This window comes from Lepisosteus platostomus, chromosome 12 (genome assembly GCF_059453375.1).
Source record: "Lepisosteus platostomus isolate fLepPlt1 chromosome 12, fLepPlt1.hap1, whole genome shotgun sequence".
Taxonomy (NCBI): domain Eukaryota; kingdom Metazoa; phylum Chordata; class Actinopteri; order Semionotiformes; family Lepisosteidae; genus Lepisosteus; species Lepisosteus platostomus.
Window position 1 is genome coordinate 17,537,461 of NC_142622.1, and position 15,207 is coordinate 17,552,667.

Sequence of the window (15,207 nt, forward strand, 5' to 3'; positions counted from 1 at the left end):
AGAAAGCAAAGTTACATGAACGTGAATGAAAGTTAATTACAGATTTTCATTTCAAAAACCATCTTTGTGACCTGAAAAAGGGAGCAGTGACTTTGTTCATCCACTCCAAGTGATCGGGGTTTTGCTGTCCTTGTAATGAGAACACCTGCGTTCCTCATGACACTTGCACTGCACTACGTTCCCAGCCAAGAAACATTGACTTCTTATTGATCTCAGTGGTTCTCACGCTTAATTACAATCTGGAATTGGAATTTTCTTTGAAAATTTGACTTTTCATCCATCCATTTTCTAACCACTTTATCCAATTCAGGGTTGTGGGGAAGATGGTGCCTATCCTGGCAAGCAACGGCGCAAGGCCGGATACAACCTGGACAGGGCGCCAGTCCATCGCAGGGCAGACACAGACAAAAACATGCACACAGTCACACCAGGCCCAACTTTTCACAGACGCCAATTAACCTGCCAGTATGTTTTTGGACTGCGGGGGGGGGGGAGACTGGAGGAAAACTGCATGAATACAGGGATAGAGAGCACCCCAGGAATCGAACCCAGGGCTCTAGCAGTGCAAATCTCCAGTGAGAACGCAGAGATATAAATTGTAAAATGGAGACAAATTAGGTTTGCACTTCAATTTTTTTAATTTACTGTTTTGAAGCATCAAGTAAATCAAAATAGAGACTTTAGACATTTTGTACCTAATTTATTCTACAATTCTTCCACATAGCGGAGACAAACAATTGTCAAAGGCAACAGCATATTTCTCAGTATCAATGTATCAAAAGTTTAACGTGTAACTACAAACAAGTTTTCTTATAAAACAGTTATATGACAACAAATAAATACATTTTGAACTGCAGTGGACTACCTGTATTATTATACAATAAAATAAGGTTTATATAACAAACTATATTTACAGCTAAAAGTAATGGTGTGCATGTGTTAGACTGACAGAGCGGTCTTTGTCTCAGCTGTGAGACTGGATACGCTACCCAGAATTTTTTTCAGCTCCTTGTAGCTGAAGTGCAGCTGCTCAACCTCAGCCTTGTGACGGGATCGAGTGTCTTCCAGCTCTGCTAACAGACACTTGTTGGTTGAAACTAAAGATCTGAAATAAAACAAAATTAAGGACAGTCCAAAGAAAGGAACGGTTATTTCTGCAGCTTCTGTTACTAGCCAAATCAAATGTCCCTTTTCAGTTTTAACAATTTCACATTGCTTGTTGATTTTTTTTTTACCATTGCCCTCTTATAAATCTCAAAAGATACTTTATCAGAGAATACAGATGTAAGTGAACAACTGAATTTCTGTTGTGGCTCATCACTTTAAAATGACCCTGGCAAAACATGAATGGGGTTGCCCTCTCCGTAACTCTGGGATTGTGGGACTGTATTCTGTTCCTGAAACAAGATTGGCAATGTATGAGGGAGTCACCAGAACTGCGTACTGCGATGGTAGCAAACCCGCAGAGAATTGCAAGTGGCACAGGCCAAATATTACTGCAACCTGCACCATTGAATAACATGGAGTCTGAGAGGACTATAATTTTATGACGTGTTACAAGACCAGTGCTTGAACAGAGTCCAGGGGGCATGCACACTGCGATCTGAAACCATTATTTCGTTATTTTAAAAACAATTAACAATTCTGACTGCAGCTACAGTAGGAACGTGGTTCTGATTGCATACCGGTGGCTTTCTTGCAACATCAATGCGATCTCCTGAACCCTTTCGAAGTGCTGTAACTTCTGTTTCAGCCCTTCAACCTCTCTCCTAAGGTTCTGATTGTTGTTCTGGTGCTCTGAAAAGAAGACAGAAAAAGTTCTTATAAAGTCCCTTTGTGCAAATCACTACAGCATTATATGTTATTCTTTATGTAACAACACCAATGACAGCCGAAAGATTCTTTCATGTACTGTAATACATACAGTATTATATAATACATATCTAATATAAAACAGATTAGAAGTATTTCAGACCTTAGTATAACTCCTGTTCTATGAAAGCTGAAAAAAATCGGCTTCCAAGACAAAATGTGATGTGGCTGGCAACATAATCTGTATTTTAAGAAGCTCATGATCCACTTTTCAAAACCAAGTATGTTTACTGCCTTGTATTGACTGATCTCAGCTCTATTTACTGGTGGTATTAATGCACAGGTGACATTGTTCTGGTTTTCAAATTCACTGTAGCAGAAGCATTTGACTTTGAACTTTGAATTGTACTGAATTGTAGATTTTTAGCAGGACGTGTCAACCTTTAATTTTTACCCCAAACACTACATTACATATTTCTACAACAACCCTTTTCAAATTAATATTATTTTTAATTGCTCGCTTACATCTGTGTACATGACCCTTAAAACTGAATGTAATACGTATGAAATAAAATACGAGAGAAAAATCAAAGGTACACAGGACTTTGACATGATACATCTTGAAATTTAGCACACAAGTGAGCTAATACAGGTAACAGGTAACAGGTAACAGGTAACAGGTAACAGGTAACAGGTAACAGGTAACAGGTAACAGTAACCCAATTATGATCTAACCAACTACATGTAACCGTGTTTAACAGGGTTATACTGTAGTTCTCTGCTACAAATCATCTTTGATTTAGGTACAAAACTTAAAGTGATGTGTATAAGATTATGCTATTTTCAACTGTTCACATCCATTTCTGAATCAATGCAATAATTTTTAGTTTTAAAAATAATCCAAGAGGATTAAGATAATATACCATAATCGATATCTGAAACATTTTAGGCCAGATATACAGTATCTTTAAGATGATGAAACAACTCTTCCTGGAACAACAATTTTCAAATACTGTACCATTTTTTCATTCTGCTAGCAGGAAGTGTCAACCATTTATTTTTACCCCCAAAACTACATTACATATTTCTATAACAACCCTGTTTAAATTAATATTTATAGGAACAGGTATGGGGGCAGATACATACCAAGAAGTTCAAACTTTGATTCATCACAATGTTTACCGTTTAACAATTTTTGCTCCATTTTAATAAGCTGCTTGTGCAGGGACACATTCTCTTCCAAAGTGTCTTTTAATTGTTTATCCAATGTGTCCTGATAAAAACAAGCATAATTCAACAGACAGAAGGTCATAAAAGCAGGAAACAAGAGTGCGTCTCACAGAGTACTGATTGGTAAGCTCATAATATATTAGGTCTTAAACTATAATTATAGATCCAAAATAGAGCAAAAAGACAATAGAACAGCATGTGTTATTCAGAGAAAACAGTCTCCTTTTAATCACAGTGCCCGCCTAAGAAAAACAATGGGAAAGAGAACTGCATTGTGGGACAGGCAGTAGAGTTCAGTAGAGGCAGTAAGAGCAGGCCAATCTGGGTGAGAGAGGATAGACACTTAGGAGCTACAATGTCTAACCCCTGACACAAGGTACTACTGTACAATATGAAGGAGCTGGCTGATATAAACAGTCACAGTGCAGGATTGCTGGTATCAGTATGAGGTTATGCCGACCTATATATTTGGTGAGACAGAACTGCAGTGGGTGGGTGTTAGCATGAGGCTATTATGTAGGGACAGAAGTGAAGACACCAGGGTGAAGCTCAGCATAATATCTAGAACAAAAACATCAGATCTTACAATAATATTCCGTGCCTGGCTCAGCTGGGTAGTCAGGTTTTGTATCTTCCAGTGATATCCCTGCTCCTGTTGTTCTATCTGAGTAGACAGAGGTTGGTTGTCTTCTTTTACCTTCTTCATTTCATCTTCCAGTCCAGTGCCGTCTTGTTCCTTAGACGGCCCCAGTAGTGACAGAATCTGAACAGCTTTGGCTTTGATAAAATGATAAATATATATATATATTAATGATAAAAATAAGGCCACATAAAAGATCACAGAAGAAAACGGAGCACAATATGCACTTACTCAGGAAGTTTTCATTGCAGTGCAGAGACCCTTTACCATTCCAGAACTTATCCACTTGATCCAAAAGTAATTCCAAGGGTTCTGAATGCATTGTTTTTCTGACAACTGGAAGATGAACCTATTAAAAAATTACAGTGACATAAAAACCCACCAAAGAAAGAGACAGAAAAAACCTAGACGGGTGTGAATTTTAACTTACAGCACTTGTCTAATAATATGTTTTACTGGTGTGATACAGTACTTGAAAGCATGTACTCTTGCATGAAATACACAAAATAAAGAATATGCCATATCATAAAAAGTTATTAAATTTAAAGAACCTATACCTCTCTGGTTAATATTAAGTGGTTAATATTTTCTCCTCTGACTGTAGGTTGTAAGCAACATTTTTCCCTGGTCTCTCTGAAAATTATCTAACTGGAGGGTTTCTCTGCCATACAGCAGACTAAAAGCTGATTCAGTTGGCATAAGGTCAGGTGATAGCACTCAATCATTTTCCTCTTCAGAAGTTCAAGCTGTAGACTAGCTTTATACATAAAGCCAAGTATCATTTCAACCAGCAGAAATGTGTGTATCGGTACACTTGCTGTAAATTGCCATTGATCATGCAAAGTCTGACAGCCCCTGAAGGGTTAGAACAGGTCATGAAAATCACTTCCAAGATCGACAGACATCATTTGCATCTGTAAATATATATACAGTACAGTAGGCTCATCGGCCTTTCCTCAGGTTGCTTCCTAAGAAAGCATATCTTACCACATATTGTGTTATTTGTTCAGTACTTGCTGCGCCCTCTGGAGAATGGCAGCTTTGTTCTGCTCCATGAGAAGACTGCAGAGGCGTTTTCTGACACGGTAATGAATCAGGTGAGCCCTCAACACTGGGGGTGGCACGTCTTCCCCTGTGGGCAGTCTTTTGGCTGCGAGAAGCAGTTGGAGAGCGAGGAACGGCAGAGGTCACAGAGGAGGAAGGACGAGTTTTTGAGGAAGTCGTTGTCTTGTTTTCCATTCCAGGGCTAATTGGTCCTGCTTAACAAGAGAAGACTAACCTTGAACTATTGAAGTGAAATGACCTGCAGGCCATTAGGTTACCAGTTCTGCTGATAATTATAACTCAGTCATCTGAAATTTTAATCATAAAGGTTACATTAGACTCCTCCGCCTCCTCAGGTTTATTGTTTTGTTGTGACCAATCATCACTGCAGCTTTAATAGACTTATGTTGCAGATTGGTAAATTCCATGTTGCTCTTTCTTCTTGTACTATATGTTTATTAACCCAAATGAGAATATTCTTTTCTTGTTTTATGGAATATTAGGTCCTGAATGACTGGGAAAGCAGCACTTATTACTTCACACTGTGTGGTATTTCGCACCTGGGTGTGGCGTGAAGTGTCCCTGGACTGTAACACTGTAGCCAGGCTTGGCCTTATCTTCAAATTCCCATTGACGGGCAGAATGGCTGTCCTTCGACTTGGGTTCTGCAAATGTCACCCTCATACCCTCACTTCCTTTTACACTGCTCAAAGGTGCACGTCTTGGAGAGGAAACAGTGGCCTGAGGCTGATGATCTGCAGGAACAGAATTTAACATTTTAGACAGGAATTCTCATAAGCAGATGTTATTATAGATGTTTTCCATTAGGGAAATCTACCACTTTTTATATCTGAAATAGTGGCTCAGGGTAAGAATTGTTCTGTTAGTGATGTGCAATCCATCCTTGGCAGCTAAGATAAAGCCTGTAACAAATGTCAAAGGATCACAGTTACAAGGCCAGCAGAAACAGGCAATGTGAACATACAGTATAACAGACAAGTTTGACAATAACTGCAAGCATCAGAGATGTCCAGAATCTCCTTTGAAAGTGAACTGCATTTAAAACAGCATTTTATCACAAATTTATTTGGAATGAAAGAGAAAGCAGCACATTTCATTTCCTTAGAAAAAGTACTTATTAGTGGATCCAGGTACAGTATATTAGTAACTTAATTTTGGTTTGTTCAGAACGTTAGCTGGCTTATAAAGCCATTTCAGTTTGGTAGTAAATAAAATAATGCTTTTTATTTTGCCAGAATGTGGATTAGCATGAGTTCAAGAATAACCTATTATTTGTTATCTTCCTGTTTGTGAGGAAAACGTGTGACTATGTTTCTTTTGAAAAGTGGACTATTTAAGATTATAAGATTATAATATAAACATGCAAATGTAGAAATACACTTTAAAAAAATATAATAAACATTCTTAAAGTATATGCAGTTTCTATATGCATTTCTACAGCTATGCTTATGGGGAATGTAATTAGGAAAAGAAGAGTAATGAGGACTCACTTTCTTTCATTTCCGGTTGCTTTCTGAGGATTGATGTTGGTGAATCCTGAATGGCAAAAGTTAACACATCAGTCCAAGTAATCAGAATATTTCTAGTGCAACTTAGTAGTATTATTATTAAGATCAAAAGAACACTCAAGAATGTAAAGCTGCCGTTAAAAAGTTGTTAATGATTTGGAAACAACCTGTACAGAACGTGTTGAAACAGAAGATGAAAACAAAAAGTTTTTTTCATGTTCCGTCTCTAGAAATACAAGTGAATATTAATGGAACTCATACGTGCTCCTCTCCACGGAAATCTTTAGTAAAAGGCAAAGGATTTATACTATATGCAGAGAAACAGAGTATGCTGATAAAACGGAATTAAATGTGCATCCTTTTCTGTGCCTTTTTGTTTTTAATTATGGAGTAACAAACATTTTTCTGTGTACTACGACTTAATTTTCTCATTCACCACACAGTGGACTGACAAGGAAAAGTGACTACCTCAAAATCAATGTAAGACACCTGAACAGCTTTACAAAGTACCAAACTGCATTTCAAACTGCTGAATCCAATACAGGGTCACGGAGGAGCAAGCAATAGGCACAAGGCAGGATACATCTTAGACAGGACACCAGTCCTTTGCAAGACACAAACACTCAGATCACAGCCAATTTTACAGAAGCCAATGAACCCACCATTATATCTTTGGACTGTGGGAGGAAACTGAAGCACCTAGCAAAAACCCAAACACTGGGAGACTATATAAGCCTCAAGCAGATAGCACCCAGGAATTAAGTCCTGAGCTCCAGAGCTGCAAGGCAGCAATGCGTGATATATCTTATTACAAATCTAAACATAATAAAGGAGCAGGAATATGTGTGGGAATGTTTGTTCAGTGGGTGTTCACCTGTTTTAACATGGTACTTTCTTCAGAAGGATGACAGCCATTCGAATAATGGGTATCTTGCCCATGGTAACCTGGAACAACAAAACATCTTTTCAAATCCTAAAAGAGAAGCTCTCAGAAGAAGCAGTTAATTATTTGTACAGAAAAGTACAAAAGGCAATTATATGAAACAATGGTGTAATTAAAGACTTAATGTAAGCCAATGTAAAATTGGTTAAGGACTCTAAGTTAAAATTCTTCCCAATCATGCTGATCTCCAAACTTCTACTGAGGTGACAATTACCGCTGCTTCAAAATGGAAAAAAAAAGTTTAAGCAATACAGGTTTAAAATCTCATTAAAAAAAAAAATATTTTAGAATAATGCTTCCACTTTCCCATCAGCAGATGGTGCAGAAACTCTGTTAATTTAATTAAATGCCACAAAACTGCATTTTTTTCAATTGCAAAAACTGCAATAACTTTGCTGAATGTACAGGATATACATACAATTTTAATTTGTTTGTTTGAAATACACATTTCATGTATTATTATAATGGCAGATCCTGTTTACAAGGATCTGTCTCTTGTAAAAACTGGAAGATTTTCCCCTTAGGTGTCCCTTGGGTTAAAGGTATCGCAAAGAGCATTTGTCAAGTCAGTGACCTAGTTTGGGAGGAAATAAATATTTAATTTTAATATTTAATACTTAAGAGGCTCAACAAATCTTTTTTGAACCCAAACTCTTGAAATCCAAAATATAAAGCACTGCTTTCACTCTAAATCTGTATGGGATCAGATCTTGGACTCTGCAACTGCCAGACAGGTCCAGCCTGCCCCTCAGAGGTGCCGTTCTGCTCTGTCTTGAGTTCAGACAATTCGGTTTGCAGACGCTACCACGCTTTGCAACACGTGACTGACTGTACAGATGACTAGATCCACAAAAAGCACCGAAAAGCACTATCAGAGAACTGTTGCGTCTTCACCACAAATGTGTGAAGAACAGGCAGGTAGAAAAGGAATGGTGTGAGATGTCTCCAGAATGTCCAGGTGGGACAAATGATGTGCAAAACCAGAGGGGAAGTAGTTCCCCCACAGCACAATCCACAGTTACATAGCTTTCACTGGCAACACAGACTGAGTGGAATTAGCATTATCATTTTTCTGCAAGTGGCTTTTTTGACTGGTAGCCTAGATTATCTGTATTCAAGAAATAAAAAGTTAAAACCAGTACTGTGTTTGCTGAATGTAAGGATGGCTTTGAGCTGTGGTTTTAGCATATTACATTTGAATGATCACAGATCAAAGCTGCAGGGCAAACCTGTTGCGTGAATGCACTGGTATGCCTACCTCTGATAAATACTGTTATTAAATACTACATTCATCTATAACATGTAAGAAAATATATTAAATTCTTCTTCTTTTTTTCCCTCAGTACTGAAAAGGGAGGTGTGGACACCAATGTATTAACACTGGTCAGTTGCTAAAGGCGAAACCAGATTGAACTCATTCATGAGAACACAAACACAAAAATTAATTTCTGCGTTACTGTGTAATCACACTGATTAAGTTTCCCTTTCATTTTCATACGGGTCATTCATCCGAAATCAAAGGAGGTGATGAGGAGGTTGGTTTAGATGGCTAAATCTGTACATGTCCACTTCTTAATTAGACATCTTACCCCGTAAGCGATAAAGCTCGACTTCTGGGACTTTCTTAGTGGATCCCGTCAGGCCGGCAGGTTTACTCAAGTCCCAGTTACTCTTGGCAACAAGGTTCAGCACTGCTTCATCATCTTCATCAAGGACAGAGCGTTTTTTACAGAAGAGCCTTACAGAGGATGCCCTCTTAAGACCGGACCTGTACCAGAAGAGATATTATCAAACACTATGCACATACAGCACACATGCAGCAAGGTTAGTGAGGCGAAGAGGTAAGTATTGCACCTTTGCACACTGGACTCTGAGGAAGATGAAGAACTGTGCTGGTGTTCAAAAGCTTGCTCTGAAGTAAAATGCATGACAGCAGCTTTGCGTTCGCTGTCCCTCACAGGGTGATCATCTAGAGAATAACAGCCCAATGCAATAGTAAAACAGAATGAGGAAAAATCAAGGCATCAAACAAAGTAGAAATCAAATCTGTCATACATTCACAAGGCTTTTAAAAGAGAAAGGTGAATCACCACTCACATTGCAAGAAGGTTCTAAATAACTGAAATAGATTCAATTGTTAAACTTAGGTGTACAGTAACATATCTGTTATCTGCACATCTAATTTGACTATATGCTGAAGCCGTGACACTGTAAAAGTTTAACACAGCATATATGCTAGTAATTTTAAAAATGTCAACCGTATGTTTTAGATACTGGGTGGTATGGTGGCACCGTAGTTAGCATTGCGGCCTTGCAACACTGGGGCCCTGGGTTTAATTCCTGGGGTGCTATCTGATAGTAGAGGCGTTTATTGCCATATGTACATGTACATTGAAATTCTTATTCTCGATGATCTCTCAGGACATACAGAGTATAGCACAGTATGACAGACACCACCACACAATGTAGACAGTACATTGCAAACATATTAAATAATAAACAGAACAATAAATAAGTTTTAAAGAACAATAAATATGTGGTAGTGAAAAAAAACAAGGCAGTGCGTGCAGAAAGTAGATAGTACAGTGGTGCACTGTGTTCTGAAGCATTGCAGTTAGCTGTTTTTTTATGTTTTCCTTGTGTTTGCATAGTTTCCTCTGGGTGCTCCAGTTTTCTTCCACAATACCAAGACATACTGGTAGGTTAATTGGCTTCTGGAAAATTTGTCCTGGTGTGAGTGTTTGTGTCTGTGTGTGGTCTAGACTGGCATTCTGTCCAGGGTGTATCCTGCCTTGGTCCTGTTGCTTATTGGCTCCCCTGTAACTCTGAATTAGATGAAGCAGTTAGAAAATGGATGGATGGTTGTTTTAGATACTGAAACTGAAGCTTTGTGTTAAATTACATGCTCTGCATGATCCTATGGTTCTGTTCTGACAATTTTGCCTTATTTTCCCACAAATCACAGGGCTTCTGAAAAGACTGCTAAAAACTAAGCAGAACTGGCAAGGAAATGAGAAGAATATCACTTCTGCACAGGCAAATCTCTCGCACAGCACTTCTTTAGTCACTTCAGGAAAATAAAGGTCCAGCTCTTCACTTCCACCTTCACTTCAATCATTTCAGTTTGTAAAATAGTCTAGAAAAAGACAACAGAGTCTAACAATGGCTAATAGGATAAACACCTATTAGCCATTGTTATAGGATAAACACACAACTCTGAAATGAAATCAAGCACTGGTGATATGATATTAATTACTCTTGCAAGTGACAGTAGTGATTGGTCAAAACACTTACCCAGTTTTCTAAGGTTGGGCAACATATGAACAATGTAGAGACGATAATCGGGGTCATTTTTTGTCACAGGGTTGAGCCGGAGATCCAGCTCCTTCAATGCAGTCAGCTTCCGGAGGGTAAAGATGGCTTTCAAGGAAGGTATGCAGTTGTAATAGAGGTTAAGCTTTTCAAGCTTCTTTAAGTGTTGTATCCCCTGCAGAAAAACATGAACAAACCACGTCTTTGAAATGACCTATAAATGTCTCCTTTTCAGTGGTGAAGCAGCACATCTGAAAGTTTATTTTTCTTTCACAGCTGCGACACTGCGATTAATCTGCTGTTGGAATGTCAACATGGCAGAACACCACCAGACCCTTCCAAGAAGGAGAGTGAAAATCCACTTGGTTTGCATCTTAGAACCACAGAAACCTGTGCTAAATAGGCTCTAGATGAGATGGAGAAGAATGGCCCTGACCTCCAGAACACAGTACAGGATTGACTGATCTGCTAACATCTCATTCGCTCATGTGAACTACAGCACTGGGGTTAGACTGGAACAGGCCACTGCAGTGTGGGCAAAAGAGCAGAGGAAAATAATATATATATATAGCCTTCTAACAACCTTTCTAAACATTGCACTGTTTTTTAAGGAAGCTTACTGGAGCTGTCTTAGTCACTTGTTCAGATTTATTTTATCTGCTTGTTTTGTATTAAATTCCTAGGCATCACCTAACATTACTTACTACATAGACCTACAATAACTTACACCTAACATACAGTACACTCCGGAAGCAGACACAGCTTGCAAGACTGGGGGAGGAAAGATAAGAGAGCCACCTATTTCTTTGAATTTTCTGGCTTGAGTTGCTGCCCATTACGATCAGTGAGTAGTGGTTAAGGATCTGAACTCTTGACCTGAGATTTATGTGTTCAAATCCTGGGTGGGACACAAATGTTGTATTCTTGAGCCAAGTTCTTCAGAGTTCCTCTTTCCCTACAGCAGAATCGGGACACTCAGCATACTGCTGTCTGTACTTTGAAAGCAGAAGCGTCTTGACAAAGTTGGGGCAGGTACCCTGTAAATCTTTCATTCCTGTAAAGTGATTTCTACTCCAGGAAGAAGACGTATTTCATACTTCTGCTTACAGGTTTGTGATTCACACATGATGAGTTCAGAACAAACGCCCAAAATCATTTTCTTATCTTCATACTCTACCCACTGATGCTGAGTAATTCATCTAATCATATCATCTGACTGCTATTATGTTTATAAGAAGATATTTCCTAGAAAGCAGACCAAAAATAATACTTCTAGCAAACTTTGTACAGATGCAGATTAGTCTGCGATCTGTCAAGAAATGAGCCGATTGTTCTCTAAATCCTATGATGAACTCAAGTTTATATCAACACGTAGGACCTTGATATGTCACTTAGTTACTACTTATAGCTTGACATTCAATATTGGGTAAGATTTTTGTCGTTTTTTTCAACACAATGCCTGTGGTTAAATACTTTAAGATGTACTGTAACTGCCTTTTGCACCAAAAAGGGAAAAGGGAATTTATCTCTGTAACCTGAAACAGAGATCTAGATGGGGACTTGATCTATATTCAGTTTTTAACTGATCTAATGCAAATATACCCTTGTAAGTACTTAAATCTGTATTCACTGGAGTTTATATTCTTCTTCCTTTTAATTAGCTGAATCAGAGGTGCCCGTTCATAGCAATGGAGGGCCAGTGTGACAGGGTTCTGTAGCTCTCTTGAAACATCTGAAGAGCCCAGCGAAGCTGTTAAATTGATTAAAATTAAGAAGCCAATAAAGAGATGATTAAGAGCCGAGATGGAGCGAAGACCTGCAGACACGAACCTCCAGGACCACGACAGGACACCCTGCACTATTATAATAATGCCATATTTGGACAAACATTAGCTTCCATTCACCTCTATCGAGACCAGCGCATTCCGAGAAAGGTCGAGATTCTTTAAATGAACAAAGTTCTTTAGAGAGTTTCCCACATGGGCGATCTTCACGTCATAGGACCCTGGAAGAGACAGTGATCTGACATCCGCTGGAAGCAAAGAAATTATATATTAGACTTGTGTAAGAAAAAACTTAAAAAGAAAAGCTTATATTAAAGGTACAGCAATTAGCTTTTCACATATCATATAATCATGGATGTCATGTAACACACCTTGACTGAACAAGAATGTAGTAGCCATTTGAAAATCTAGTACTTTTAGTTACCTTTCTTGGACAAGGGGATGTAAAGGTTACAGTACATAAACCCAATGCACTATAAAAAGTAGTACTGCTTTTAGGAGTTGCAAAACTATGTGAGAAAGAGAAAACTTCCTGGGTATTTTATTTTTCTAATAGTAGTGGGGGAAGTTTATCTTTTAAAGAAAAGGAAAACACATTTGAAAGTTTTTTGGAAATATGTAATAATTGCAGTCTTTCAATAGTAACTGTGTGCTTGTGTGTGCCCAGTATACGGTATGTACTTGTGTCCTGTCCAGTCCACGGTACTGGGATGTCATGATACTGGGATCCCAGGAATATGCTTTCTAGTAATGAGTACATTGGTATAATGACTGCAGAAACAATAACACTTGTTACAGAAAAAGCAAACATACAGCCTAACAAAATTCTGTTAAAATTTGCCCAAACCCAGACTCTGAGGAGTTAAACAGTAGACTCTTGAGGATCTTCATTTACCTTACATTAGATACAGACAACAAAAATAAAACATTTTTCACATTTACAGTATATATAGAACCATCACACTGCGTCAATGAGCTATTAATTTTGTAGTCCTCTCCTCGTTACCACAATAAGATAAAATGCTTTGTTTAGTGGGTTGAAACTTCATGAAAATGGATACTTAAGATTGTATGCTGTCCTAATTAAAACACAATACTTGTCATTTAGTACCCATTCAAAAACTTCCAGGACGTCGAGCTGGGACTTGCGAAGTGTTACATGCTTTGTAGTCAAGCTTATTCTTAAAAGATCATGATTTGCAAAATGTTAGAAATACATCGAGTTCTAATAGTACACAGTTGTTACACATCGAGCTTTTCTACGCATTGTCTTTCTTTGAACGAAAATGCGCCTTTTCATTTGATATTCGGAACCCATCTAGATTAAACGTCTGTCCTTGCTGGTTCAGTAAAACGTTGGCTTTTTAATCGACAGCAGGTTAATGGTTTGGTACCCAGACAAACTATCCTTCTACAATTTGTATGTAGGTTGAAGTCCTACGTACAGTGCTTCCTTAGACTGTAGCATTAAAATGCCCAGCTACAGTATACAGTAAGTGACCCAAATCCAAATGTAAGTCACTAGTTAAAGCGTCAGCCACACAAACTCAATATTTTCGCGAGGACAAAGTGATTTTTACTGACATCTCCTTAATGAAGAACGCCACTGTTCTTTTGTGTAAGAGAAGACAGCATCGAAACCAAGAAACGTGCTTTATGATGCACAAGAAGAGCAAACTACACGGACCCGTCCACCTGACGCACGACTGCAGACAACAAGCAATCCAACCTCTCCGAAACAACAGAATTTCGCTTCAGGGCTTGAAACTAACGTACAATTCGCAGCGCAACGCAGTAGCCTAGCAAAGGCTTGGAAACCGTTCGAGTGTGTGTTCTTCACGTTTCACTTGCGACACAGGGAGACGGTGGCGATTACCTAAGCATCTGTGCTGCAGTTGCAGCCTTTCTCGTATCCACTGCTCAGTTATCAGCAGACCGTCCGCCGCCATCCTTTCAAACGTCGGGGGGTTCACCGGGGCGAGCATGCGCGTTGCACCCTGACGGAAGGAGCCACTGTTTAGCTGCAGCAGCTCCACTTATCCCACTGAAAAGACTGACGTCTAGAAAAAGCAGTTTTGTGTCAGCGAGATTATTGTTGTTTAATAGTGATGAAGATGCACACAATAACTCTGAGAACCTCGTAATTGGTTACAGAAAAGCAAGTACATCAAAATAAAAAAAAAATCAGATCTTGCTGTTGCTGCTGCCACTTCATATGGATACTCATTTCATATCAGAAAATATTGGAATATTAACAAACGCCTGAAGAATAACCTTTTAATTATGAGCTGACATAAACATAGTTTTTTCAGCATGGAAAGTGAACACTATATTGAATAATAAAAAAGGACGCGCTTACTTTTTGAAATAACCTGTTTTTCCCGGCCGGCTTTTCACTCAGGTCATCTGTCGTTCGTCCGAACACCTTTGTTCTTAACCGACTTAAGTTGGAGCGCGAAAATGTTATGTCATGGCGGTATCTTCTTCCCATCTGATAAATGTGAGAAGCGTGCAATGATTATACGCATGTAAAAGTAAATATGCACACAATATTTTAAAACAATTATGACATTAACTTATTTAAAATGCGTCAGTCCATCTAGTTTTCTGGGCTTCTCGAAGTTATTCGAATTTAAATGCAATAACGAAATGGATGGCTGTATTTATTTAGTTTCCATGAAACCACAATTTAGGAGCTATGGAAATGTTGTTTCAAGACTGTTTTTCTCACTTCAGAGATTGCTGCCAGTAATTTCCCAGAACAAAAAAGGAAGAGGTATTTAGAGAATTTAACTTTCTAGCACTCAGTGTTCTATATCTCAAACATAGCAGGTCTAATATATTTCTTTCTGGGCTGCATTTACATTGTTTCATTCCCATTCAAAGCTCTATAAATGGATTGTTGTTAGATAA

The 15,207-nt window shown here is 38.5% G+C and overlaps 1 protein-coding gene and 1 pseudogene across 5 annotated transcripts; both read right to left on the reverse strand.

Moving 5' to 3' along the window:
- Positions 1 to 679: 679 nt before the first annotated feature.
- On the reverse strand, positions 680 to 14,753 carry cep72 (centrosomal protein 72). Of its 5 annotated transcripts, none has more exons than XM_088601246.1 (15): positions 14,654 to 14,752; positions 14,171 to 14,354; positions 12,415 to 12,542; positions 10,493 to 10,685; positions 9,053 to 9,167; positions 8,788 to 8,966; positions 7,130 to 7,200; positions 6,238 to 6,283; positions 5,287 to 5,481; positions 4,670 to 4,941; positions 3,914 to 4,031; positions 3,629 to 3,819; positions 2,995 to 3,085; positions 1,686 to 1,797; positions 680 to 1,105 (listed from the first exon to the last, which is right to left on the reverse strand). In XM_088601246.1, the coding sequence occupies exons 2-15, from the start codon at positions 14,277 to 14,279 to the stop codon at positions 940 to 942; spliced, it is 1,986 nt and encodes a 661-aa protein (XP_088457372.1). In that variant the 5' UTR covers positions 14,280 to 14,354; positions 14,654 to 14,752; the 3' UTR covers positions 680 to 939. The 5 variants fall into 5 exon arrangements, 4 of the variants coding, with proteins under 4 accessions (XP_088457372.1, XP_088457371.1, XP_088457370.1 ...); XM_088601245.1 differs by having other exon boundaries at positions 2,959 to 3,085; positions 5,287 to 5,478; positions 14,654 to 14,751; XM_088601244.1 differs by having other exon boundaries at positions 2,959 to 3,085; positions 4,670 to 4,938; positions 14,654 to 14,751.
- On the reverse strand, positions 6,476 to 6,585 carry LOC148651212 (U5 spliceosomal RNA; annotated as a pseudogene).
- Positions 14,754 to 15,207: the final 454 nt, after the last annotated feature.